At 45.2% G+C, this 24,892-nt stretch overlaps 1 protein-coding gene across 1 annotated transcript; it reads right to left on the bottom strand.

Moving 5' to 3' along the window:
- Positions 1-222: 222 nt before the first annotated feature.
- LOC147640483 (uncharacterized) lies at positions 223-24,499 on the bottom strand. The gene is made up of 7 exons (XM_086781199.1): positions 22,685-24,499; positions 22,404-22,560; positions 22,239-22,315; positions 22,113-22,152; positions 900-963; positions 740-809; positions 223-655 (listed from the first exon to the last, which is right to left on the bottom strand). The coding sequence occupies exons 1-7, from the start codon at positions 23,399-23,401 to the stop codon at positions 335-337; spliced, it is 1,446 nt and encodes a 481-aa protein (XP_086637325.1). The 5' UTR covers positions 23,402-24,499; the 3' UTR covers positions 223-334.
- Positions 24,500-24,892: the final 393 nt, after the last annotated feature.

Here is a 24,892-nt window from a genome sequence, read left to right as displayed (position 1 = left end):
AAGTAACCATAGTTATGTGAACCTTAGCCTTTAGCTTATAATTTGATGTAACCTACCAGTAAGGATTTATATGTGCCCATACAACACATGTATGTAGATCACATTTCCAACATATCCTCCCCACCCTCTCTACATCATTACAAGTTACCTCGGCATGTCTGCTCATGTTCTTCCGTAAAACAATCAAATACAGTTTCCGTAGAAAACTCCAAACACCAAATGCAAAAAGTGGCTCTCAATTTTGTACAATGTACAGTTTGTGTTGAGGTGACAACCACAACTTCTTCACCCAAAAAAAAAACCAAAGTCCTATCTATGTAAATCTAACTGTTTGTTAATTTCTGACCTCGTGATGTCCTGCTAAGACCTCTAATACAGTATCTATTTTTAATCCACTATCGATTTTCAATCTTTTTGCATATGAATGCTCTGATCCCCTTTCTCTTGAAGATAAATGCCCAATATTGACATCGCTCATTTCGCTAGAAGTTGGCACACTTGCATCCAAAGTATCCTCACCAGACCCCACAATTTTATCGGGGGGAGTAGGAGGAAGCAAGCATTTGTTAGAAGTTCCTGCCTTCTGCTGCTCCTCAAACATCTTCTGAAGATGCTTGCCCTGTTCTTCTATGCGGAACTGTAAGTTACGTTGTATCTGAAAAAAAAGAATCTGTCAGCTTTCCAAATTTGCCTATATGTAATGTCGATTGCTGTCTGAAAGTGTGCAAGGCACTTTTACCTCAAGCTGCTCATGAAGCTCCTTCTGCATCTCCATTTGCAGTCGTAAAGCCTCTGTCATTTGCAATGCCCTGCCCCATAAGCATTCATCAACCATGAGATGTTCTCCCTCTAAAAAAATAATACTCAAAAGTACAGATATAAGGGTTGCACAAACTTACGCAGATCCATCCAGCACTGTGATGGTTTCCATAGAATTTGAGCTCCTCTTCCTTCCAAGTTCATCTGCGACATACACATACACTAGATACATAAACATTGAGGACTGGGTTCAATTCATCATCAAGACTCTGGCAGCAAAATGTGCATTTATTGAAAAAGGGTAATGACTAGATACTCAAGTAAAACATGGAACCCATAAATGCCAGCAAACCCAAGAGGGCCGCCTTGAAATTGTGAGCTTCATCATGCCTAGCATATACTACATGCAGTGACATCCTCGTGCATATGAAAGACCCCGACATGTAGGTGCACGGGTCAAAGCTTATATATGTAAAACCCACTTTAGAGGACAAGTCTTCTTAGATAAACCACCATATGGAGTTTTGATCCATTCTTCAATGGTGAAGGCAGACTCAGCCATGGTGAGGGCTTGACTAGATGCTCAAGTTAAACATGGATCCCATGAATGTCATCAAACCAAACAGGGTCTACTAAAAGTGGTATACCAAAGCAAATCGGTTATTTCCCAAACATTAAAAAACCAAACTGCAATCTTGATTCCATGAGAGTTTTCTGAGGAAGTTTGAAATCATCAACTTCATGCATAGCATAGACTACGTGCTATGGCATCCCCACTCATGCCATCCATGCCCAAGAGAAGGTGTAGGTTCATGCATAAAGATGTGTCCACCTTACTCGACAAATCTTCATAGATAAACCACCACATTGAGTTTCTACCACTTCTCGAGGGAAAAAACACACACACATGCCATAGCTATTGCACCACTTTGGGTAGAAAGAATAATCATAAACCAACTGGAAGCAACTAGGATGAAGATTTTGTTGGGTGTTGGACTCACACACTCACACACACAAACCTGCACATTAGGGTTAGGTGCAAGGTTGAGAAGCTCACACACAGAAATGAGAGAGAGAGAGAGAGAGCCAAAAGTGTGGTATCCACAAAATGCAAGTCAACCCTTGCATGTGTGCCACATCCATATAATATAGAACTACAAAATATATTGTGTCCTTTCGCACTTGATGTCCAAGGGGAAAAACCACATGGGAAAAAGTGCCCTTGGTTAAGCCCTGTTCACACATAGCACTACCATAAGTGAGCATATGCCTACAAATCCCCCCTGTAGTGGAAGTGTGAACCTGTACAAGGTAGCAGATCACTCTCTGTATGAGAGTAAGCCCAAAGCTTTGCGAAAAGCTTCAAACTTTTCTCGAGGTAAAGCCTTTGTGAATAGATCTGCAACATTATCCTGTGTAGGGCAATAAGATAAACTGATCTCCCCTGCATATAGCCTCTCTCTGACATAGTGATAATGAATCTCTATGTGCTTGGTACGTGCATGAAATACTGGATTTCGTGCCACGGCCATAGCACTCTGGCTATCAGTGAGAATGGTGGTGGGTGTCTGCTGACACTCACGAAGATCAGCCAATAGTCTCCTCAACCATACACAATCTACTGTAGCTGTAAAGACTGCCCTGTACTTAGCCTCACAAGTAGATGTAGCAACAGTGGGTTGCTTTTTACTCATCCAAGATATGCATGAGCTGCCAAGAAAAAAACAATTCCCACTGGTGGATTGCCTGGTATCGTAATCACCAGCCCAATCTGAATCACTGTATGCATAAAGCTGCAAGCTGCCCCCCCTGGGATAGAACAAACCAAGATCCAGGGTACCCTTAAGATATCGAAAAATGCGTTTGACTGCTTGCCAATGCTTTGTGCCTGGGCTGTGCATGAATTTGCTTAACAAAGACACCCCAAAAGATATGTCTGGCCTCGTGTTACACAAGTAAATGAGGCATCCCACTGCCTGGCTATAAAGGCCGGCCTCAAAAGGCTGTCCAATATCATGCATAGTAAGCCTTACACCTGGTTCTACCGGAGTAGAAATGGGCTTACATTCATCCATGTGAAACCTTTTTAGCAAACTTTTTATGTACTTAGTTTGCTGCATAACAATGCCATCATCTGTATGCATAAACTGTATGCCGAGATAGTAGTGTAAAGGCCCCAAATCTGACATATCAAATTCAGCTTTCAAATCAGCTTTGAAATCTGAAATTTGTGCTTTGCTTGTACCTGTAATGAGCATGTCATCTACATACAAGATGACTATGAGAATATCGGCATTGGTTTTCTTCACATATAATGTGCTTTCAGCTGGACTATTCTCATAACCTTGGCTGGTTAGATGAGCATGTATCTTATCATACCAAGCTCTTGGAGCTTGCTTTAACCCATACAATGCTTTATGCAACCTGCATACTTTATGTTCCTCACCAGGAACTACAAAACCAATGGGCTGATTTACATATACTTCCTCCTGTAAATCCCCATTTAAGAATGCAGTTTTGATATCCAATTGATGCACTTTCCATCCTTTATGGGCAGCCAATGCAATCACAGATCTTATTGTGGTCATTCTCGAAGTAGGAGCAAAAGTCTCTTCATAATCTATTCCCTTTTTCTGGGAGTAGCCTTTAGCCACAAGTCTTGCTTTGTACCTGTCAATAGTACCATCAAACTTTCTTTTGACTTTGTACACCCACTTTGTGCCAATTACATGCTTGCCTTTAGGCAATTCCACAAGATCCCATGTATTATTCTTCATGATAGAAGAAATTTCAGCTTGCATAGCTTGCAACCAATGCTCATTCTCATGTGCTTCTTCATAAGAAGAAGGCTCTTCTGAATCAAAGAGACCACCCATTGCGAATGCAGACTCCCCACGATGTACATTCAAAGCATGGCTGGAACTAGCCCTTGTTCTACCTGTGAGTGGAGCTGCAAGTTTGCTTTCTTGCAAAGTTTTCAGCAACCATCTTGGCACTGACTTGGCTGTGTCTATGGCTGTTTGCTCTTCCCTGACAAGATCTTCCACTTCTTCCACAGAAGGGGGCTGAATGGCTGGCTGGTCCACATGTTCTACATGTGGATTTTCTTGTGTAGGGGCTGGCTGATCTGAATCCCCCCTAATTGCAATGGGTAAAAGTCCATCAAACATGTTCTGTATGTTTGTATCATTGCTTTTATACAAGCTGACCATGGGCTGTTCTGAATTTTCAGCAAATACCACATCTCTACTCACAAAAATCCTTCGTGTAGTTGGATTATAAAGACGGTATCCTTTGCTTTCATTGCTGTAGCCCACAAAAATACATTTAATGGCTTTGTCATCAAGCTTTGTTCGAAGTTGTTCTGGCACATGTGCATATGCCAAACACCCAAATGTACGCATATAATCCACTGTTGGCTTTCGGCTATACCAAGCCTCAAATGGTGTTATGGTTTTCAAAGCTTTTGTTGGACACCTGTTCAACACATGAGTTGCACACATTATAGCTTCCATCCAGAATTTGTGAGGCAACTTTTGTGCTTTCACCATGCATCTTGCCATCTCCATGAGAGATCTATTTCTCCTTTTAGCTACACCATTCTGCTGCGGTGTATAAGGCACAGTACATTGGTGTTTGATGCCCTTTTGAAGCATATAATCCTTGAATGCATTTGACATGTATTCTCCACCTCTATCTGAGCGGAGTGTTTGGACTTTACATGCACACATATTTTCAGCCATTGCTACAAAGTGTCGAAAGCATGTAAACACATCTTCTTTTGCTTTCAAAGGGTAAGCCCAAACAAACCTGGAGTAGTCATCAATGAATGTGACAAAGTAAAGATGCCCCCCTATGGATTGTGTCCGCATTGGACCACATACATCACTATGTATGAGCTGTAATTTACTTTCAGCTCTAACAGCTCCATCTTTGGGGAATGGTTTTCGTTGCATCTTTCCCAAAATACACCCCTCACATACATGTTTTGGCGGAGACTCAAGAGGCGGCATATTATCAACCATATGATGCTTCTGCAAAAGCATCAGACTCTGAAAATTTACATGCCCAAAACGAGCATGCCCTAGCTCTGCATCATGCATAGCAGGAGTGTGGGCAGCCACTGTATTTGCATCATAAGTGCGCTTGTCATAGCTGTCCAGCTTATACAAGCCTTTGTATCGTGTTCCAGAAGTGACTATTTCATAACCCTTTGATGGGTCTTTTACCAAACACTTCCCATCTTCAAATTCAACCTTTAAACCTTGATCGTTTATGGCTGAGACGGAGAGCAGATTTTTCTTTATTCCTGGAACATACAATACATTTCTCATACATATATTGGCACCATTGGCTGCAATAAGTATGACATTACCAATTCCCTTTACTGGATATGTGGTATGATCTGCACATGATACAGTGCGGCCATTTGAAGCATAAACCAAGTGCTGAAATACATCTTTGCATGAAGTGATGTGGCTCGAAGCACCACTATCAAAATACCATGATGCATTCTGTCTGTCAGATGCAATGCAAGACATATCAGTGTCCGAAGCACTTGGTGTGTCACTAGTGCATGTGACCAAAAAAGTGTACTCTTCTTGGATTACATTAGCTGATTGCTGTGCTTTGTCATCCGAAGAGTCTGCTACTGCATTGCCTGCTTCTTTCTTTTTCTCTTTTGCAATCCTTTTCCTACATTCACTGATGTAGTGTCCAGGCTTATGGCAGTAGTGACATTTGCCCTTCTTTTTGGGCTTGTTTGCATCCCCTTTGTCAGACTTTTCACCACTAGAAGAGGGCTGTCCATGACCAGCCTTGCTAGACTGTTGTCCCCCATGCTTAAAGCTCTTTGCTTTACCCTTATCCTTGGCTGTAAATGCCTTTTCTCCACCACGGTTGCTCGATATGTTTGCTCTTGTTTGCTCTTCCTGCAAGAGTAAACCCACGAGCTCTTCAAAAGTGACGGGATCACCACCTCCTCTCATCGAGAGGTTGAGAGAGGTGTGAAAGCCCAAGTAGGAAGGCGGTAAAGAATGAAGAGTGTTGGTGACCATCTGTCTGTCTGGGATAACCTCATCAATGTTGAGCAATTGTTCCTGCAAATCTTTCACTTTGGTGAGATGATCTGCCATGGAGTCACCCTCATCCATAGAAAGAAGATCCAATTGCCTCTTCAAGTAGGCAACTCTTGCTTCGTTGCGTACCTGATACATTGCTTCCAATGTGTCCCATGCAAGTTTCGATGTCTTGCATGAACGAATGTGCGGTATAATAGTCCTTTTCACTGAAAGGGCTATCAATGACATGGCCTGTGCATCTCTAGAGTCCCATCTCTTCTGCTCTTGTGTGGGAGCAGGATCTACATCAGGAGCTCTTTGAGCACCTCCCCTTTGAGGCGTGGCTGGCTGAATGGTATGTGGGCGTGTGTCATCACCACACACGATGCCCCAAAGGCCTTTGGCTACCAGCAAATTACGGATCATAAAACTCCAGAGGGAGTAGTTAGATCCATCCAGCTTGTCCTCCTGGGTGAGCACACCAAATACATCCGTAGCATTCTGTGCCATGTCAACAAAGTATATCTGCAAGCAAACCAAGCACCAATGTGCACTGCCAGGCAACCAAAATGTCCTGCGCAAATGTATGCCTGCAAACCAAAGCAAGTGTAAACTTGCACCAAATTGTCCAATTACACACAATGTGTATACATACGCGACAAATCGCAGCTGTAATGCCCAATTACATGCTCCAATCAGAAAATCCCCAATTTTTATGCACTCCAATCGCTTCAATGTGCATCTAATTTGCCAATTTCCTTAAAAGCCCCAAATTTCTGCAAATGTATGAGCTTCAATTTGCCAATTTTGAAAACCCCCAAATTTCTGCAAATTAGAGAGGTTCAATTTGCTGATTTTGACCTCAATTTCAAAAACCCCCAAATTTCATCTGCAATTTTCTTTTCAATCTGATTGCACAGTATTTATTGTCTGCAAAATCGGTATATGACCTGCCCTGCAATGGCTGCAGATTTTGTATTTGACCTAGAAATTTGTACAGAAAAATACCTCCAGGCAAGGGCAGCAGGCTTGGAGCAGACAACTTGAAAAAGAACTTGGCGATGGAGGAAGTCGTTGCAGGTGGCGAGCAGGCGGAATGTCGAGTCGAGCAGGCGGAATATTGAGTAGTCAAGCGAGTGGGAGGTGTGCAGGTGTTGTGCAGGTGTCGTGCGGGCAAGAAGCGGACTGCTGAGCGCTGGAGTCGGGTGCTGGAGAGCTAGAGTCGCTTGCAATGGCGGACCAGTAGAGGCAGCAGGTGTGGAAGATGCGCACGCAACTGCCAAGCCAGGCGCAGGCGAGGCGGCGCTGGAGACCCTGCGGCAGCGGAACCGACAGAGCTGACGGGTACGGAATAGCGACGGCGGGCTCGTAGCGCTGGGCGAGGGGACGGCGACGGAGGCCGAACGGGACGGAACGTCGACGGAGCAGAGACGGACGCTGGTCGGAACGGGGAGCGCTGACGGAAACGCCGGACGTGAGCAGACGGCGACTGGAACGGAGAGCCGTGGACAGAAGTGGCCGGCCGGCGGGTGCTGTGACGGAGCGGAGGGGGGACTGGGCGGCGGCAGGAGCAGGCGCCGGCTGGAGTCGACAGAACCGCCCGCGAGGTGGGCGGAGGTGGTGGGCTCCCCACTAGTGCCGCCCGTATTAGGCGGCCAGATGGTGGAGCAGCTGGACGGAACTGGCGGACGGACGTCGACGGAAAAACACAGTGTCGACGGAAATTCGCAGTCGACGGAAAAAACACAGCGTCGACGGAATTTTGCAGTTTTTTCAGCAGATTCTGCACAGCCACCACTCCAGGGCCAGCTCCCAGCTCTGATACCAAATGTTGGGTGTTGGACTCACACACTCACACACACAAACCTGCACATTAGGGTTAGGTGCAAGGTTGAGAAGCTCACACACAGAAATGAGAGAGAGAGAGAGAGAGCCAAAAGTGTGGTATCCACAAAATGCAAGTCAACCCTTGCATGTGTGCCACATCCATATAATATAGAACTACAAAATATTATATGTGTTCTTTCACACTTGATGTCCAAGTGGAAAAACCACATGGGAAAAAGTGCCCTTGGTTAAGCCCTGTTCACACATAGCACTACCATAAGTGAGCATATGCCTACAGATTTCAAAAGAAATGTGCGAGTCCACTAACATGGCAGAAAGATATACCAATGAAAAGTTCATTTGCTACAAACCAAAGTGCGATTTGACTCCATGAGAGTACTCACAAAGCTTCAATAGTCAACCCTCAAAAGCTACCCATTAGCATTCAGCACACATCAATTTTATGGTTGGCATCACTTTTCACTTTTCTACTAGATGTGAGGCCACCCATTAGCAGTCAAGACACATCAATTTTAGCATAGCAGCAGGTCATTGAAGTTCCATACTCAAGCAGCCTTATGGTACCTGTGCTAGCACGCACAACTAGACCCATGCTTACATAGCCTACTACCTCCGGCCAAAATAGCACCTGGCTCTTGATAGTGGCACACAGCTAAGCTCAGAAAAGTTTACCCCTAGACTACACATGCATGCCCTAATCTGACCCCTGCATGTCTCCCAACACGACCTATGGTGAAAAAATTCCCTCTACTTAAAGGTGAGAAAGAAAACTTATAAAATCAAGGATCCTCAGGCAAGTCAACACGCAGGCAGATCTGTACTCAAAGCAAAACCACAATTGAATAAGAAGTCTCAAAGGAGCACACGGTGGTCAAAGTCTACAAATTGCACACGGTGGTCAAAGTCTCAAAGGAGCACACGGTGGTCAAGGATCCTCAGGCAAGTCAACACGCAGGCAGATCTGTACTCAAAGCAAAACCACAATTGAATAAGAAGTCTCAAAGGAGCACACGGTGGTCAAAGTCTACAAATTGCATTATCAATGGGTCTCCCTCTAGCCCAAGGGAAACCCTTTTGGAGAGCAGGGGAGATTCGTGTATCCAATGTCTTCAGGCTGCTGTGTTTTCTTTTGTAGCTTCATGTTTGTCCCAATAGTCTATTTGGCTACTCCACTGTTTGCTCCAATGGACATGAATTCTGTTCGCCTCAAAAAGGTTCTTTGCCATCCCTGGCTGTGTTGAACTATCCCTAGTGTTGCAACACTTCAACACTTTGATCTTGATAATCCACATATACACCATTTTGTCTCAGCTTCCAAGCATGCAATAGCACATCCCAAGAAAGTAAAGGATTTGTGTGATTTGTCAGCATCTTCATAGAGAAACCAGCATGTTAAGTTTGTATCCCATGAAATGGTAAACTTGGGCCATAATTGTCTAAAACACATTGCGGTTTCATTGATTAATCATAAACTTCGAAGTTGGAAGTAGGATATACTCCGTAAGTAAATCTCTACTCCAGGTGGTTCGGTTTCTCCACGTCTTAAGGCAAGTGTCGTTAAATCGTGACCACCTACGATGTAAATGCACTAGCCTACACTCCATTAACACTCCTGGGAAGTTGGCAATTACCTACAAAGATTACCTAGAACAAATAAGCTTCAAATAGAGGACAATGGCTACATCTCTGATTTTATGGTTGCAACCACCAAGCCAATCCGTTTATGAAATGCACACACAAGGTGTGACTTTGGCCTCATATAACAACCCCAACACCAGCCAAGACATCAAGCTAGCATGACAAAGGTAAGCTGCAGCAGCTGAGCCTCCCTACTTGTAAGGTTCCCCCCTTCCAAAATAGGGGAAACACTTAAGATAGTCCACTAAGTCTTAACTTAGAGAAAATTTCCTACTCGTCGACACCTTGACCATGCAAAGATTCAAGGATATGATTTGTAGGTAAGACCTAGTCCTATCCCGCAGGGGGTGCGTGGTCTTCTAAAAATCAAATCATCCATAGGGTAATTGATCATAATTTGGGCAACTACTAATCTTGATTCCTAGAGACCGCTTTTTTCCTCATCCATGCAAGACACAGCCGCTGGCCTAGTCTTCTAGAATAGAGTTGCCCGAGAATCTATTTATCTAGCGTAGGGCTTTCACTTAATCTGTTTGAAAGCTACCCGACTAATCAGGTAGCTTTCCAACAGATTAAGTGCAAGGCACAGCCGCTGGTCTAGTCTTCTAGAATAGAGTTGCCCAAAAACAAATAGGTTCTCAGGTAACTCTATTCTAGAAGACTAGGCCAGCGGCTGTGCCTTGCATGGATAAGGAAAAAAACGGTCTCTAAGAATCAAGATTAGTAGTTGCCCAAATTATGATCAATTACCCTATGGGTGATTTGATTTTTAGAAGACCACGCTCCCCCTGCGAGATAGGACTAGGTGCATGGTCAAGGTGTCGTGAGTAGGAAATTTTCTCCAAGTTAAGACTTAGTAGACTATCATAAGTGTTTCCCCTATTTTGGAAAAGGGGAAACCTTACAATTGGTATCAGAGCCGATCTTAGCTCCTAGGACTTGCCATTTAAGGACTATTTTGCAATGTATGTTTTACCTAACATAATGTTAATTAATAAAAATACCTTATTAAGAACAAATTGAATTGATGTTTGAATGATTGTAGGAAGAGGGAGATGCCTACTCGAGATTTCTAGTTTTCCAGTGCATCTTCTAGACCGCTTGTCACTCAAATTTTGAGTTCCGTGACACCATGGTGCAGATACTAGAGAAGATGTCCCTCCCCCGTTTCTCTTGTATCGAAAGAGGATGGGGTAGAGATTTCTGGAGTCGCGGGCCGAGATATTTCTTCATCCGAGCGGATCGAGTTGGGAACCTTACCACCGATCTAAAGCGGATTCGTTGGATTGAAAAGTTGAAGATGGTCCGTTTATTTTGGTTCGTGGTGGGTACTCCCAGGCCCGACACCTCTGTGACTATAGATGAGAATCGCATACCACAGGACCGTTGGGTGTATGACCGAGTGATGCAGGTCTTACCTGCTGACAGAGTAGCCATGATGGGACATAGCCCAATCCAGAGTTTACCACTCTTAACATCAGTTTTTCGATTCTTGGAAACTACAGCGGAACCCCCATATTTCACCTGTGTGGACCGCCCTAGCCTTATGTCATAGTTGAGCTTAGGATTTCCCTTCATGACGAATAAGACTAATTATATTAGTCTCAAATCTTTGTAATAAAACTTGTCCTTGTAAATACTTGAGAAATAAAATGATTTCAATGTTTTACTTTTAAAAAAGCTAACGTATTGTGCAAAGTATGAATCTTGTAATCTTAAAAATTTAATCTTACAATGATGGCCAGGACGATCAGCCTCCACTTTCCAAGCGCTATACAACGATGTCCAAGAGAAGAAGCTCCTGCTCAAGCAAATGCAACCTCCCTCCTTTAAGGGGGGAAGGTTCAAAGATTGAGAAGGATGCTGAAGTTTGGATTAAAGCAATGAACGATTATTTCTCAGCTGCCGGTACTGGAGTAGCAAACCAGTCTATGCTTATACGGTTTCGCCTCACCGGAGATACTAAACTCTGGTGGAAACAATGGTGCCATGACAAGGGAGTCACCAAGCATTCTCAAACATGGGAAGACATCAAGCAAGCCGTGAAGGAAAGATATCTTCCCCCATCCCATGAATCCCTAAAGATGAATGAGTTTTTTAGTCTCAGGCAGTGTAGCTTAACTCTCGAAGACTACTATTCCAAATTTATCACTCTCCGGAAGTATGCCCTAGCTATGACTTCTTCCCAGCAAGTGGCTCGTTTCTGCCAAGGTTTAAATGAACCCTTAGATTCCCACCTCGAAGTAATGAGGCCAAGCACATTACAGGATACTCTCATACGAGCAAAGCCTCTTGTGAAAGAACTGAGGACCGACAAAGCTAAGCCTCAAAAGAGATCTTATTCTAAGGCAAACCCTAAAGATCAGCCTTACAAGAAACCCCAACAGAATTTTTCCTACTACAACCGAGGGCGGCAAACCAACTCTTTTGTTCCTTGTTCGTATGCTGCTTCTTCCAGAAGACCCTCTGTGTTTTGAATGCAATGAGCCGGGACACTTTAGGACCAACTGTCCCAAGTTAGCAACATCTTTTCCCCAAGGAAGCAAATCAAAGCCGTGGAACCCCTATCCACCAAGGTACAAGGGGCGGTGGACATGGCAGAGGCCGCAGGGGAGCAGTTGCTAGAACTGCCTGTGCTATAAGTGAAGAACCGACCTTGGGAATGGCTGAAGAAGAGCGCGCCACTGTCCACGTGGCGGTAGAACATCAAGGTCCAAATCAACAATTTGGTGTAATCCAAACCCCAGCCACTCATCGCGGTAAGCCATTTCAGCTTTTGATTGATTGTGGCAGTACCCATTCATTTCTTTCTCCTAGGTGTTTGCAAAAATTAAACTTGGGTCAAAAAACAGCTAGAAGAATGATTGTAGAGTTAGCTAGTGGAAAAGAAGTAGTATCTTGTTGGCATTATCATCTCCAGATTGGGCATATATGTGCATATTTCATGCTGTATCTGGCCAGATTTATGAGGCCATTTTTCTGCTATTTTTGTCTATTTTTTTAGACATTATTCTAGTATTTTTTGCATAGTCGGCCAGCCCACTGTTTTTATACTGGCCGACCAGCTCTTGTCCAACCTATATATAGGTGGCTTGGGTTCGCATCATTAGCACTTCATTATTCAGCCATTGCTGTTGGTTGTATGCACCTACGGGCAGCCCTCGTGCTCTACTTCAGCAGATAACAAGTTTTCTACTTCAGTTCTTTTGCACATGTGCTTCTTTGCAAGATCTATTTGCTGTTTTTCTGATTTACAGCCATTCTTTCATGGTATCTGAGCCCAGTGTTGCAAAGGGACCTGCGTTTTCTACATCTACTACTGTAGGCAAAGATCCACCGCATCTACACTACAATTTTTGCTGTGGACCTGCGTTTTCCATTGAGGAGCTGCGTTTTTTTTCCACTGAATAGCTGCGTTTTCTGTTGAGTACCTGCATTTTCCACAAAGGTGCTGCGTTTTCAGCCTGAGATCTGCGTTTTCAGATCTCAGCCCCGTATTTTGGTGCTACAACAAGGTTTTAACCCAAGGGAGTCATTTCTTACCTCTCCTTTTGGTTTCCCACCCTCCCATCCCTTCTTCTCCTTCCTTTCTCTTGGCTGCACTCAGCTTTCGAGGAGTTTGCTGATTTTCTGATCAGCTTTGTTGCAGAGGAGGATTTTGCTGCGTTATCGGAGATATGGATTCTGGTCATGGTCATTCTTCTCACTTGGGGATCCTCTTTTCTTCTCCCCGATCCCAAGCCCCAAATTCACACGGATCTTCTTCCCAGCTTCCTGTTTCTCTACCTTATTCCCAGATTCCTGCTTCTTTTCCTTCCATATTCCCCACCACCACCACTTCTCTTGTTTCTCCCCTCCCACAAACCCTCATCCCAACCCCTTCCCATGTGCCATCCTATTCACCCCCTCAAGTGAGTGATTCCATGAAGCTGACTGCTACCAACTACCATACTTGGTCGTTTTATACGCAATTGCTTCTTGAAGGAGCAGGTGTGTGGCCCTCTGTCACCACTCCTCACTTGGTGGATCCTGCGTTTCGTGGAGTTCTGAATGCACGGGCCCGTCTCATCATCATCCATTGTATGACACCATCTATCCAGGCACAATTTATATCTTCCTGGAGTGATGCCAGTCAGATGTGGAATGAGATTCAAAGGAGGTTCGGGAGAGTATCTTCTGTGAAGATTGCTAAGTTGGAGGCGGATCTTGAGAAGATTACCATCAGTGACTCAAATAATATCATTGATAAGATTGGGGAATTCACAAGGATCAAGAGGCAGCTTGAGGAGTATGGGAGCTCAATCAACAACCCGATCCATAAACTGCTTGGTAAGCTGCCATCATCCTTCGACTCTTTCAAAGATCACATCTACTTCCGTGAGCCTCTCCCCCCTTTTGAGGAAGTCGTGAGTTATCTCCACGACAAGTGCATGCTTCACGGAAAAGGCAAGTCAGAGTCTGCTTTTGTTGCCTCTAACAAGGGCAAGGACAAAGGCAAGGCGGAAAAGGGAACTCCAACAACAACAAGCAGAAAGTCACCACAAAGTCATCTTCTGACGACGACGATTCTGACAGCATCAAGGGTTCCAGGATGAAGGAATCTTGTGAGTTTTGTGGCCGACTTGGTCATTCTGAGGCCAAATGTTTTTCCCGCAAAGCTAAAGCCAAAGCTAAAGCAAAACAGGATTCCTCCTCCGATGGCTCAGACACTTCACCCACAACAGATGGTTCACATACTTCGCCAAAGACAGAGGAGGGTACGAAGTCTCATGCTAAGATGGCTTTTCTTGGTGTCTATGATCCCCCTGTTCTTTCATCTTCACAAGAGCAAGATGAGTCCATCCTGGTGGTCACAAAGGAGACTTCTGTTTCAGAAGTCAGTGCCCTATCCGCAACAAAGGATTATTTACAGGAGTTTCTGATAGAGACCTTATCAGTTCCTCTAATCCCTTTGGATGAGTATCTCCCTTCCCTTGTGTTGTTTCATGCTGATGCTATTATTGCAGATTTTCTCTCGTCTCTTTCAGAGGAGGATAGTGGTTCTTCTACCGAGCAGGTGGATGATTTTGCCAAGATATCCTCACATATTCTCGAGCTTCCTACTTTGGCAATTGCTTCTCCTTCCTATGTTTCAGAGGAGGCATCTTCCACTATCTTGGAGCCTGTCCGGACTTTGAACCTGACAACTTCTACTATCACTGATGATCAGCTTGTTCCAATGGTTGTTTCATTTCCTTCTTCTTCAGAGGAGAAGTCTACTTCGGTCCCGATACTTGTTGCAGATGCAGAGGAGGTACCATCTATGGTTCCATCTCCTAAGGGCTTCTCTCTTCAGATTGATCCTATTGTTTCGTCTTTGATATCTTCTCGATCTTCTCGTGGCTTCTTTCGAAGACCTTCTCGGTATTCAAATGTACCATATCTTCGCGAGCTTTGTGCCTTTATGAGGAGGAGGTTCCTTCAGACTCTTTGGAGGTCTTTCTTCAGTGTGCTGGAGTCGGTCCGTCTGGTGCTGAAGAGGAGGTGTTGGCATTATCATCTCCAGATTGGGCATATATGTACATATTTCATGCTGTATCTGGCCAGATTTATGAGGCCATGCATTCATCTTATTTTAGATATTTTTCTGCTATTTTTGTCTATTCTTTTAGACATTATTCTAGTATTTTTTGCATAGTCGGCCAGCCCACTGTTTTTATACTAGCCAACCAGCTCTTGTCCAACCTATATATAGGTGGCTTGGGTTTGCATCATTAGCACTTCATTATTCAGCCATTACTGTTGGTTGTATGCACCTACGGGCAGCCCTCGTGCTCTACTTCAACAGATAACAAGTTTTCTACTTCAGTTCTTTTGTACATGTGCTTCTTTGCAAGATCTATTTGCTGTTTTTCTGATTTACAACCATTCTTTCATATCTTGCCACTATGTAGGAAACCTTGATTTTGAGCTGGGTAATGAGCAAACTCATGGACACTTTAGAGTCCTACCATTAGGAATTTATGATGGAATCCTTCGGATGAACTGGCTAATTGCAAACAAAGCTAGTATTCATTGTAACTAGGGGAGTATCGCTTTTGAAAATGAGCATGGCCAAGTAGTATCTGTTCAGGGAAAAACAGGTAAACCTAAATCTAGGGTAGTCAAGGCAAAACATCTTCTCAAGGGAGCACGTAAGGGACAGCAAGTTTTCCTAGTCAAGCTCAACAAAACCGTTGAACCTAGTAAGGAGACAGAACCCTCTTGGCTCCAAGAATTCTCTGATATCTTTTCTGACGAGCTTACAGGGCTACCGTCTCCTCGAGAAGTCGATCATGAAATCGAGGTGATCCCTGGAGCTCAACCCATCTCAAAAACGCCCTATAAAATGTCCCTCCCTGAAGCCATTGAACTTAAGGAGCAACTTTCCCAACTCATTGAGCAAGGATTTGTACTCAAGGATCTGTTCTTTTCCAAAAGAAGAAGGACAGCACTCTTCACCTTTGCATAGATTATCGAGGGCTAAGTCAAGTTACTGTCAAGAATAAGTATCCTATCCCTCGCATCTACGAGCTTCTTGACAGGCTTCATAGGGCCAAAGTTTTCTCAAAAATAGATTTGAGGTCTGGTTACTATCAGATCAGAGTCAAGGAAGCAGATATACCCAAGACAACCTTCAATACCCATTATGGCCACCCACTATGAGTTTACTATAATGTCATTCGGGTTAACCAATGCTCCTGTAACCTTCAACCGCCTAATGCAAGATATATTCTGTCCTTACTTGGATGAATTTGTGCTTGTCTTTTTTGATGACTCTTAGTCTACTCAGATGGCTGAGAAGCATGTGAAGATCCCAACACTCCCCACGTTCCCGGTGGACCGTCAGTTGGACGGGAACAATTACAGCATATGGAAGGTTATGATGGAATCTATGCTGGAGTCATATGACCTTGTTGATTTCATCGTTGTCGGGGTTCCACGGTCGGAAGCAGAGGAAGGGAAGTTACAGTCAACCAAAAAGGACCGCGAGGCACAGGCACAGTTGTGGGATCGTGTCAATGCCACGGTCCGTCTTCCTCAACTGCACACCGCAGGTAATCAATCATGTAAAGTATATGACGCTGGCCACAGGCATATGGCAGCACTTGGCTTCTCTTTATAACAGGGTATCGCCCATGAAGAGGATTTCCTTGGAAGTACAGATGCGGGTTATGCAAGTCGTTGACGATGCGGGAGCATATTAACAAGTTGCAGGTCCTTCAGCAGGAAGTCCTTCAAGCTGGGAAGGAGATATCATCAGAAGATATGGCCATCACTTTGCTGTCCCACTTGCCTTCTTAGTATTCTGCTTTCTACTCTTCTTTGATTACTAGTGGCAGACTCAGCACCATTACATGGGAGGAGCTTGTGCCCATGGTCTTGGACCAGGAGGAACGATTCACGAATCCTCCTCACAGCGGAGGTTCGGAGGCCTTAACTGGCCAACGGTCAAAAGGCCGGAATAACAACAAGGGCAAAGGGAAGGCTTCATCGGAGAAGTCTTCTGAGAAGAAGCCTGACACGGATCGACAGAAACTGAAGGCCGAGAGGTCCTACAATGATTGTGGCAAAAAAGGCCACTATTGGAGGAAGTGTCCTAAGCGGACTGGGAAGAGTGCTGATTATTCAGCCTCAGCTGCAAAGACTCCAGCATTTGTGCACTTAGAGATGATGGACTCAAATGCTTCATTGTCTTCGAGCGAGGAGGCAGTTGGCTTCACCACAAAGGATACCCGGGAGTGGATTCTTGACAGTGGTGCTTCCAAGCACATGACTCCTTTCCGAGACTTCTTTTTGGATCTGAAACGACACTCAGGTCACATCTTCATTGGCGACGACTCCACCATTCCTATACACAGTGAGGGCCGGATGGACATTATTCCCGACGGCAAGGGGGGTAAGCATTCCTCCCGTGTTCTTTACGCCCCTGCTCTTGGTTTTCATCTTTTGTTAGTGCATGAAGTATGCAAGACTGGCTTTCGAGTGGAATTTGAGGAGCATTCAGTTGCTCTACGGGACCGTGAGACTGACCAAGTTGTTTGGAAAGGCGGTGTGGAGAATGGTATCTATAAGCTCTCCGCACTCTCCTCATTAACAGGTTCTCAGGTCGGAGATCTGTGGCACTTTCGGTTTGGCCACTTAAATGTGGATACACTGCGGCGAGCTTTCCGGGACCAGATGGTGGTTGGCTTGCCAGATGTTGGCATCAGGCAAGGACGTTGCAGTTCTTGCATACGTAGTAAGCAGCATAGGGAATCCTTTTCGAAGCAGGCTTCCACACGGGCTTAGGTTGAGCCCGCAGCTGGAGTAGAGCCCCCGCATCAGCAGGAGCGGTCTGTTCGAGTACCCACGTGGTTGATAGACACCCTTCGGAAATCAGGTGTCAAGGAGCTTCCCTCCGAATGGACCACAGAGAACGGCCCTCGAAGATTGCACAGAGTCCGAGACAAAAGTCATTCAGAGGAGCTTCTTCAGGTAAACTATGCTTTGATGTCTCGTATCATGCAGGACAAGGAGCCCACTTCTGTCAAGGAAGCCCTTTCACAAGATACTTGGAGGAAAGCCATGCAGGTGGAACTTGACGCCATTGAGAAGAACAACACATGGGAGTTGGTACCGAGGCCATCGACACGGTCAATCATTGGTGTCAAATGGGTCTTTAAGACCAAACATGCGTCAGATGGGTCGGTGGACAAACACAAAGCTAGGCTTGTGGCTAAGGGTTATGCTCAGCGGCCAGGCATCAACTACGAGGATACCTTCGCACCGACAGCAAGGATGACCACGATTCGGACCATTCTTGCCCTTTCTTCTTCTCAGAGGTGGCCTGTGTGTATCAAATGGATGTAATATCTGCGTTCCTTAATGGTGACCTGCAGGAGGAGGTGTATGTTGAGCAGCCTCCAGGCTTTGTTGTTCCAGGATCAGAAGGGATGGTTTACAAGTTACGTAAGGCCTTGTATGGTCTTAAACAGGCTCCCAGGGCTTGGAATCAAAAGATTGATTCCTTCTTTGTTCGGACTGGTTTTCAGAGATCGGCTGCAGATCCCAACCTATATCTCTTTCGGGAACGCGGCATGGTTACGATTATCATCCTTTATGTGGATAATCTCATTCTCACCAGCGGTCATGTGGAACACATTGGCGTGACGAAGGCTGCCTTGTCAAAGGAGTTTGAGATGACCAACCTAGGCTTACTCCACTTCTTTTTGGGATTGGAGATCTGGCAAACCCAGAGGGGGTTTTTCGTCTCTCAGCAACAATGATATGTTCATGAGTTGCTTGAGGCCTTTGGGATGGAGAACTGCAAGCCTATTACTTCGCCGATGGACTCGAATACAAAGTTAACTGTTAATGATCCTTGTGAGCCAGTTGATGCCTCGTAGTATCGGAAGCTGGTTGGTTCATTGATCTGGTTGTTGAACACCAGATTGGACTTGAGCTTCTTCGTGGGGCTGTTGAGCTCTTTTATGCACACACCATTGAAGTCTCATTGGGACGCAGGATTGCGGATCTTGAGGTATCTGCAGAGTACGAAGGATCTAGGACTCTTCTACACAGGAGGGGATGGAGTCAGACTCCAAGGTTGGAGTGACTCACATTGGGGAGGAGATCCAGACACGAGGAGATCTACTTCAGGTTACAGTTTTACCCTTGGCTCAGGAGCAGTTTCTTGGAGCAGTAAGAAGCAGCCAACTATTGCCTTATCTTCGACAGAGGCAAAGTACCAGGCTGCTTGTGGTGCTGCTTGTGAGGTTGTGCGGCTGCGGCGGCTGCTAGGCGAGATTGGGTTTCCACAGAAGGAGCCCACAGTCATCCAGTGTGATAACCAGAGTTGTATAGCTATTGCTCGGAACCCAGTCTTCCATGCCCGGACCAAGCACATAGAGATACAGTATCTCTTTGTACGTGAGAAGATCTTGGCTGGTGACATCTTGCTACTTTATTGTTCAATGGAAGACAATGCGGCGGACCTCTTCATGAAGTCTCTACCTCAGGCTATGCTCAGGCGGCACTCCCGCTCCCTAGGGTTGGTTTCACAGCCAGGAGTTGAGAGAGGGTGTTAGAAGTCATTTCCTGTCTTTATTGAGACACCAGGGCCTCTGTTGTGGGTGTGCCCGTCCTCGTAGGTGTTTTTCTCATTTTTCCTCACTCCCCGTATTTTTTTCCATTTTTTTTATTTTTCTATGGCTTGGGTGGCTGCCCTGTGGTGACTGGAGCTCACAAATTCTGGCCAACTGGTGCATCAGGTCCACGACTTCACCCATGAGCTGGCCGACTCATTGTAGCTGGCCGACTGGGTATCTTCAACAAGTCGTGGAGATTTAGGGCCTGTCGGCTGCTTCTTATGCAGGCCGCCGACTGTAGTATGGGGGCCATATAAAATGGCCCCATTGCTCCCTTGTCATATATCTTGTATCATTCCGGGATCTTGTGTATATAGAGTATAGTTACACATCTATCTCTCTCCTTCTCTTGTGCTGTCTATTTTCTGCATTCTACTTGCTCTTGTGGTCTCAGATTTGGTTATCATCTCCGCTGCGTATTTTGACAGGATATAACATGCTCATCTTCATTAATTAAAAAAAATATCCCTGTAATAGATGAATTTATGAGTTTTTATGGTGTAAAAATCAATGATTTTATTAAATGAGCCATTTCCACTTAGAATCTTAAAATCATGAGTCCAAATTTGGAATCTGCGCGCGATTTTATCCTAATATAGGATTTTACAACATACAAAACAGACACCTGATCAAACTTATACACGAATTTTAGCTATTTTTAGTTTTAAAAACGACGACCTTTAAACCTTAATAAATGCACGACCGGGCGACCAAGAGAACATCCCGGATATTTTCGCTATAAAAAACAAAATCGCCCCCCGGACACTCCGGCACACAAATCGAGGCCAGCGTCCCAAATTTGGGAACCCCGCCCAAAAAATCTGTACACACTCACCATGATGCTCGTATAATGGTCGCATAAGGACCAAAGGCCGACCACCCATTGTATGGTCCACACGTACCGCTATGTGAACACCCATGCTGCATGCGTACCACACCTTTGCCTGTGCACTACCACCGTACCTTTCCCCAGGCTCATGCAGACCGGTGTTACACCGTCCTTTGCACGTACGCTTTGCTCTCCTTTTCCTTGCACCCATACCCCTACCTGCACCTATATAAACCCCCTAGTACCTTGTGGCCGACAGACCCTAGCCCACCGCGGTGTCTATACTTGTCATTCTGCCAGCGTCTGCACCCAGCTCCCTGTGCGGTATTGAACCGTCATACTGTACCCGGTAGCCTTCTCGCAAGCCATTTTCGACCACCTCTAAGTAGGACCTCTGTAAGATATTTCTTGCCTCCTCTCATCCTTGAGACTAGAGTGTCCTTAACTGCTCTCCCTCCCCCCGTCTCCCAACCCACCCACCTCCCCCCCCGCGTGTGAATAGACTTAGGAACTCCTCCTCTTCTCCCTCTTGTTGCAGCCATCTCCCTGCAAATTCAGTTTAAGCCCATGGTATCTCTTATACCATTGGGAGAATGAGGTTCGCCGATTGAGGCGAGTAATTGTGATGTTGCCTAGTTCTGAGGGCCCAGGCTAGTGCGGTGAATAAGCCCACCCTAGCGCGTAGACATCTCTCTGAGGGGCGGGAGGATCGAGCGACGGAGCCCGAGGGAGCGACAAGCCGGCTTGAGTCCTCGCACCAGTTTTACGAGGTGTATGGTCACGTAGGGTTTGCCCACTCTATAGAGACTGGAAGGCCGAATTCTAGATCATCGGCAGTATATAGAAAAAGAATAAGAGAGCCGGTTTGGCTTGTATGGAATTGATTCTTGTATAAACTTTATATATATATATATATATATATCTTGTCTTTAGCATTATTATGCTGTGGAAAGAGACTATTTTAACGAACCTTATAAAAGGGCCCTAATTAAGGAACATGTTTATTTATGTCAAACAGTGTGGTAGGATTAATTAGAAAACAAATTGACGCGTGAGTAGGGTGGAAAGTGGAAGGATGGAATACCTCCACAGCACCATCCTACGGACGGGTGGACCCGATTAGTCGGGTAGCTTTCCAACAGATTAAGTGAAAGCCCTACGCTAGATAAATAGGTTTTCGGGCAACTCTATTCTAGAAGACTAGGCCAGCGGCTGTGCCTTGCATGGATGAGGAAAAAAGCGTTGTCTCTAGGAATCAAGATTAGAAGTTGCCCAAATTATGATCAATTACCCTATGGGTGATTTGATTTTTAGAAGACCACGCTCCCCTTGCGAGATAGGACTAGGTCTTACCTACAAATCATATTCTTGAATCTTTGCATGGTCAAGGTGTCGACGAGTAAGAAATTTTCTCCAAGTTAAGACTTAGTAGACTATCTTAAGTGTTTCCCCTATTTTGGAAGGAGGGAATCTTACACTACTCTCCACCATCACCATGGTAAAGGGCTCCAGGCCATGCAGCCAGGTGACCATTCCCTACACCACAATTCCCTACATCAAACTGTGACTGCCTCTAAAACTGTTGTGGCAAAATCTTGGGCCCCGGGGTTGAGATCTCACCTCTGATGCATAAACAAACAGAATGATCCACTTCTCTTCATGCATATGGCCAGAAAACATAGTGTTCAAGATGAATTCGGCCCTGGTGAGAAAGCATTAACAATCATGCTCTCATCTTTCTTTGTATGTGTATAGATTATAACGGCACACATTCAGAGTTTGATTTTAGAAGTAAAACACGATTTAGAGGAGTTAGAGAGGTTTCTTCACCTTTATATGGCACTGGAATGTCTTTCGTAATTCGATATTTCTGCACAGTCAATCCAAAATTCTTATTGCTAAACCTCTCTTCTTTTCTCAACTTTTGTTAGGAAATGTAAAGGACAAGTTCTCAACCTGCAAATGGCTTTTGACATGAGATAACTGTAGCCCAGGAACACTCATCAACTTTAGCACACACTTGGGGGTTGCCTCTGCATTTAAAAACATCAGATTATTTAGAAAACCAATTATGATGCCTGAAATAAAACAGCAACATAAACCTATTGCTGTATCACTCACTTTCTGCGCCACCCAGCTCGTTCACAGCCTCCACAAAGCATTTGTGGAGTTCTGGTGTCCACCTTAGCCGCTGCTTGTGATTTCCACTGCCCAGATTTGATGGGCTGCCTGATGCATTAGCAGAGCAATGTGTCACCTGACTTGAGGCCTGCTCTTGCTGCCATAAGAAAACACGTTGAGAGAGCATGACCCGTGCAGCCAGAATGTATGATGAATGCTTCAGAGTAGAAATATTCACAGACAAGCTTGTACCAGGAAAAATTAAGAGTTATTGGACTTACAGCAGAAAGGGTTGGATCCTTGTTTGAACTGGACATGAGCACCTCTGTCCACGAGGCAATTGGATCGTCTTCGGGCAATTGGCCCCAGCAAGACCACTCCAAGTTAGAACAATTATGGTCAGCTTCAGCAAGGGATGAAACAAAGCCATTTTTGTCTGGAGGACATGCACAAGCAGGGTTGTGAGAGGAGCTGTCGGGAAAGTCAAGGAGTTCCTGAAGGTCCACAGGCAGTTGCTGCTGTTGATGCTGGGGTTGGGTATGGAGTTGCAAGGTATGATGCTGTTGTTGATAGCGATGGTGCATAAGCTGTTGCTGTTGTGGTGGCCCTTCTTGATGCTGTTGAAGTTGTAGTTGAGGGCGATATTGCCGCTGCTGGGGGTGATGATGATGCTGTTGTTGTTCCTGTTGTTGTTGTTGTTGTTGATGATGATGATGATGATAATGTTGTTGTTGGTAGTGTTGTTGCAAGACCTGGGTCTGTTGGTGCTGCTTCTGTTGCTGCTGCAGTTGTTGAAAAGGAGGGGGATGGGGATGCATGTACTGATGCTGTGATTGGGTGTAGGGTGGAGCTGCTGGTATGGAGAAAGGGTCAGGGGGAAGGGATGCTGTTATGGGAGGGATGTTGGGGAGGAAAGAAGAAAAAGCGGGGAAAGACTGTTTGGGCAAGTAAGTTACCTGCTTCTGCAGGTGCTGCTGGGAAGAAGGAACTCTGTTCATTTTCTTTGTTCAGCAGGTCCTCCTGCTTAAAGCTGTGAGTCTTTTTTACACTGTCGTAGTGTCAATACACACTGTAGGTTACTTTTCTCATCGCCCATCACAAGCTCCACTGTGTTCGGCCTAAAACGGGGTTTTTCTCGTCGCCCACCAGCCTAGTAGAGCTCTTGATGGTCGCCCATCTGCCTTTCTGCCCAAAACTGAGTTTTTTCTTATCGCCCATCAAACAATTCTGCCCTTCACCTAATCGCCCATCACAAAATTATGCCGAACATAACTTTTGCCATTGCCCATAACCAAAACTAAGCAATACCCTTCTGCTCAAGACTTGGTTTTCTTTTATTGCATTTCTCTGACGCTGAGCGCCCTTTTTCCTTGTTTCAAAGGTTCCCCATTCATATCAGCCCATGTGTCTGTCAAAATCGAGCTCACTGTTCCTCAAAACTCATTGCATTTCGCCCACTACTAGAGAATCGATTGGGCGGGGGGGAGGCGCCGCTTTATTCCCTCTAAATTATCCAGCCCTAAAACAATTGCGCATCCTTTTACTCAATCTGAGGGGGTCAAATCAAGGAATTGCGTAGATTCCACGGAAAGGAGAGAGGGAGGGAAGATTCTAACAGTCAACGAAGGAGGAGGAGGAGGTAAAAGAGAGAGCGCTGGCATGGGGAGAATCCAGTGAGATTCTGTAGGCGGAAAAGCTATGAAGAGCAATTGTTCTTCATGTAGGCTTTTCGCACTTTGTCTGTGTTGTCTCCCAACTACGGCCCTCAACCCCATCACTCTCTTTTCTTGTGGCTGTCGTGGGGGGACGACGGGCCTACTGTACAAAATGGGCGGAGCGGCCATGGAAATGTTTTGTTGTTTGGAGGGCGCCTCTACAGGGCCTTGAAGAGACGAGGTTATGTGCACCTACGAGACGACGACTAGAGCTTGGCGATTGACGATAAAGCCGGCCTTCGCGTGCCCCCACTACCGGCCAAAAATGCCGAGGACTAGGACCTTGTCTGCTCTCTCTCTCTCTCACACACACACACAGTGTGCCTATACATATTGTTCTGTCCCGGTGACAAGGATGAGCACAACATAGCTTGTCCAGATTAGCAAAAAGTGCATGGGTGCCTTTTTCTCTCATGGGCGTTTTCTTTTTGGGAACATTGTCAACCCACATAATTTTCCTATCATCCAATGCAAGTATTGATCGATGCATGCAGCCTGATGGATGGAGTGCAATTTTGTGCTTGAAAATGGCATGTGCTTATCGAATTGCCATACAGTTACGAGTCGCTTTCGTGGTTATGCCATAGAACAGTAGCCACCTAGAATCATGTTACCAACATTTCCACAACCTCCTTGCAAAAACAAGTAATGCTTTAATGCTTTGAGCATTCTTTGTTAAGGGGTGAACCTTCGAACTTGTGAGAAGCTTAGCTAGCAGCTTCAAACTTATGCAAAACTCATATTAACACAATGTTTGCATTTTCTCATTGGTTG

This window comes from Cibotium barometz, chromosome 3 (assembly GCF_041138505.1).
Source record: "Cibotium barometz isolate CiBa-2024 chromosome 3, ASM4113850v1, whole genome shotgun sequence".
Taxonomy (NCBI): domain Eukaryota; kingdom Viridiplantae; phylum Streptophyta; class Polypodiopsida; order Cyatheales; family Cibotiaceae; genus Cibotium; species Cibotium barometz.
Note: the sequence above shows the minus strand (reverse complement) of the source record. Positions and strands in the feature narration are given on the sequence as shown.

Bases quoted from the DNA above. Each gene is read 5' to 3' on its own strand.
- LOC147640483 (XM_086781199.1), bottom strand. From the start codon at position 23,401: ATGAACAGAGTTCCTTCTTCCCAGCAGCACCTGCAGAAGCAGGTAACT. The intron at 22,153-22,238 runs GTTGAGAACTTG...TTGACTGTGCAG, and splicing joins ATGTCAAAAGCCATTTGCAG to AAATATCGAATTACGAAAGA. The intron at 656-739 runs GTAAAAGTGCCT...CTTTTTTTTCAG, and splicing joins AGCTTCATGAGCAGCTTGAG to ATACAACGTAACTTACAGTT.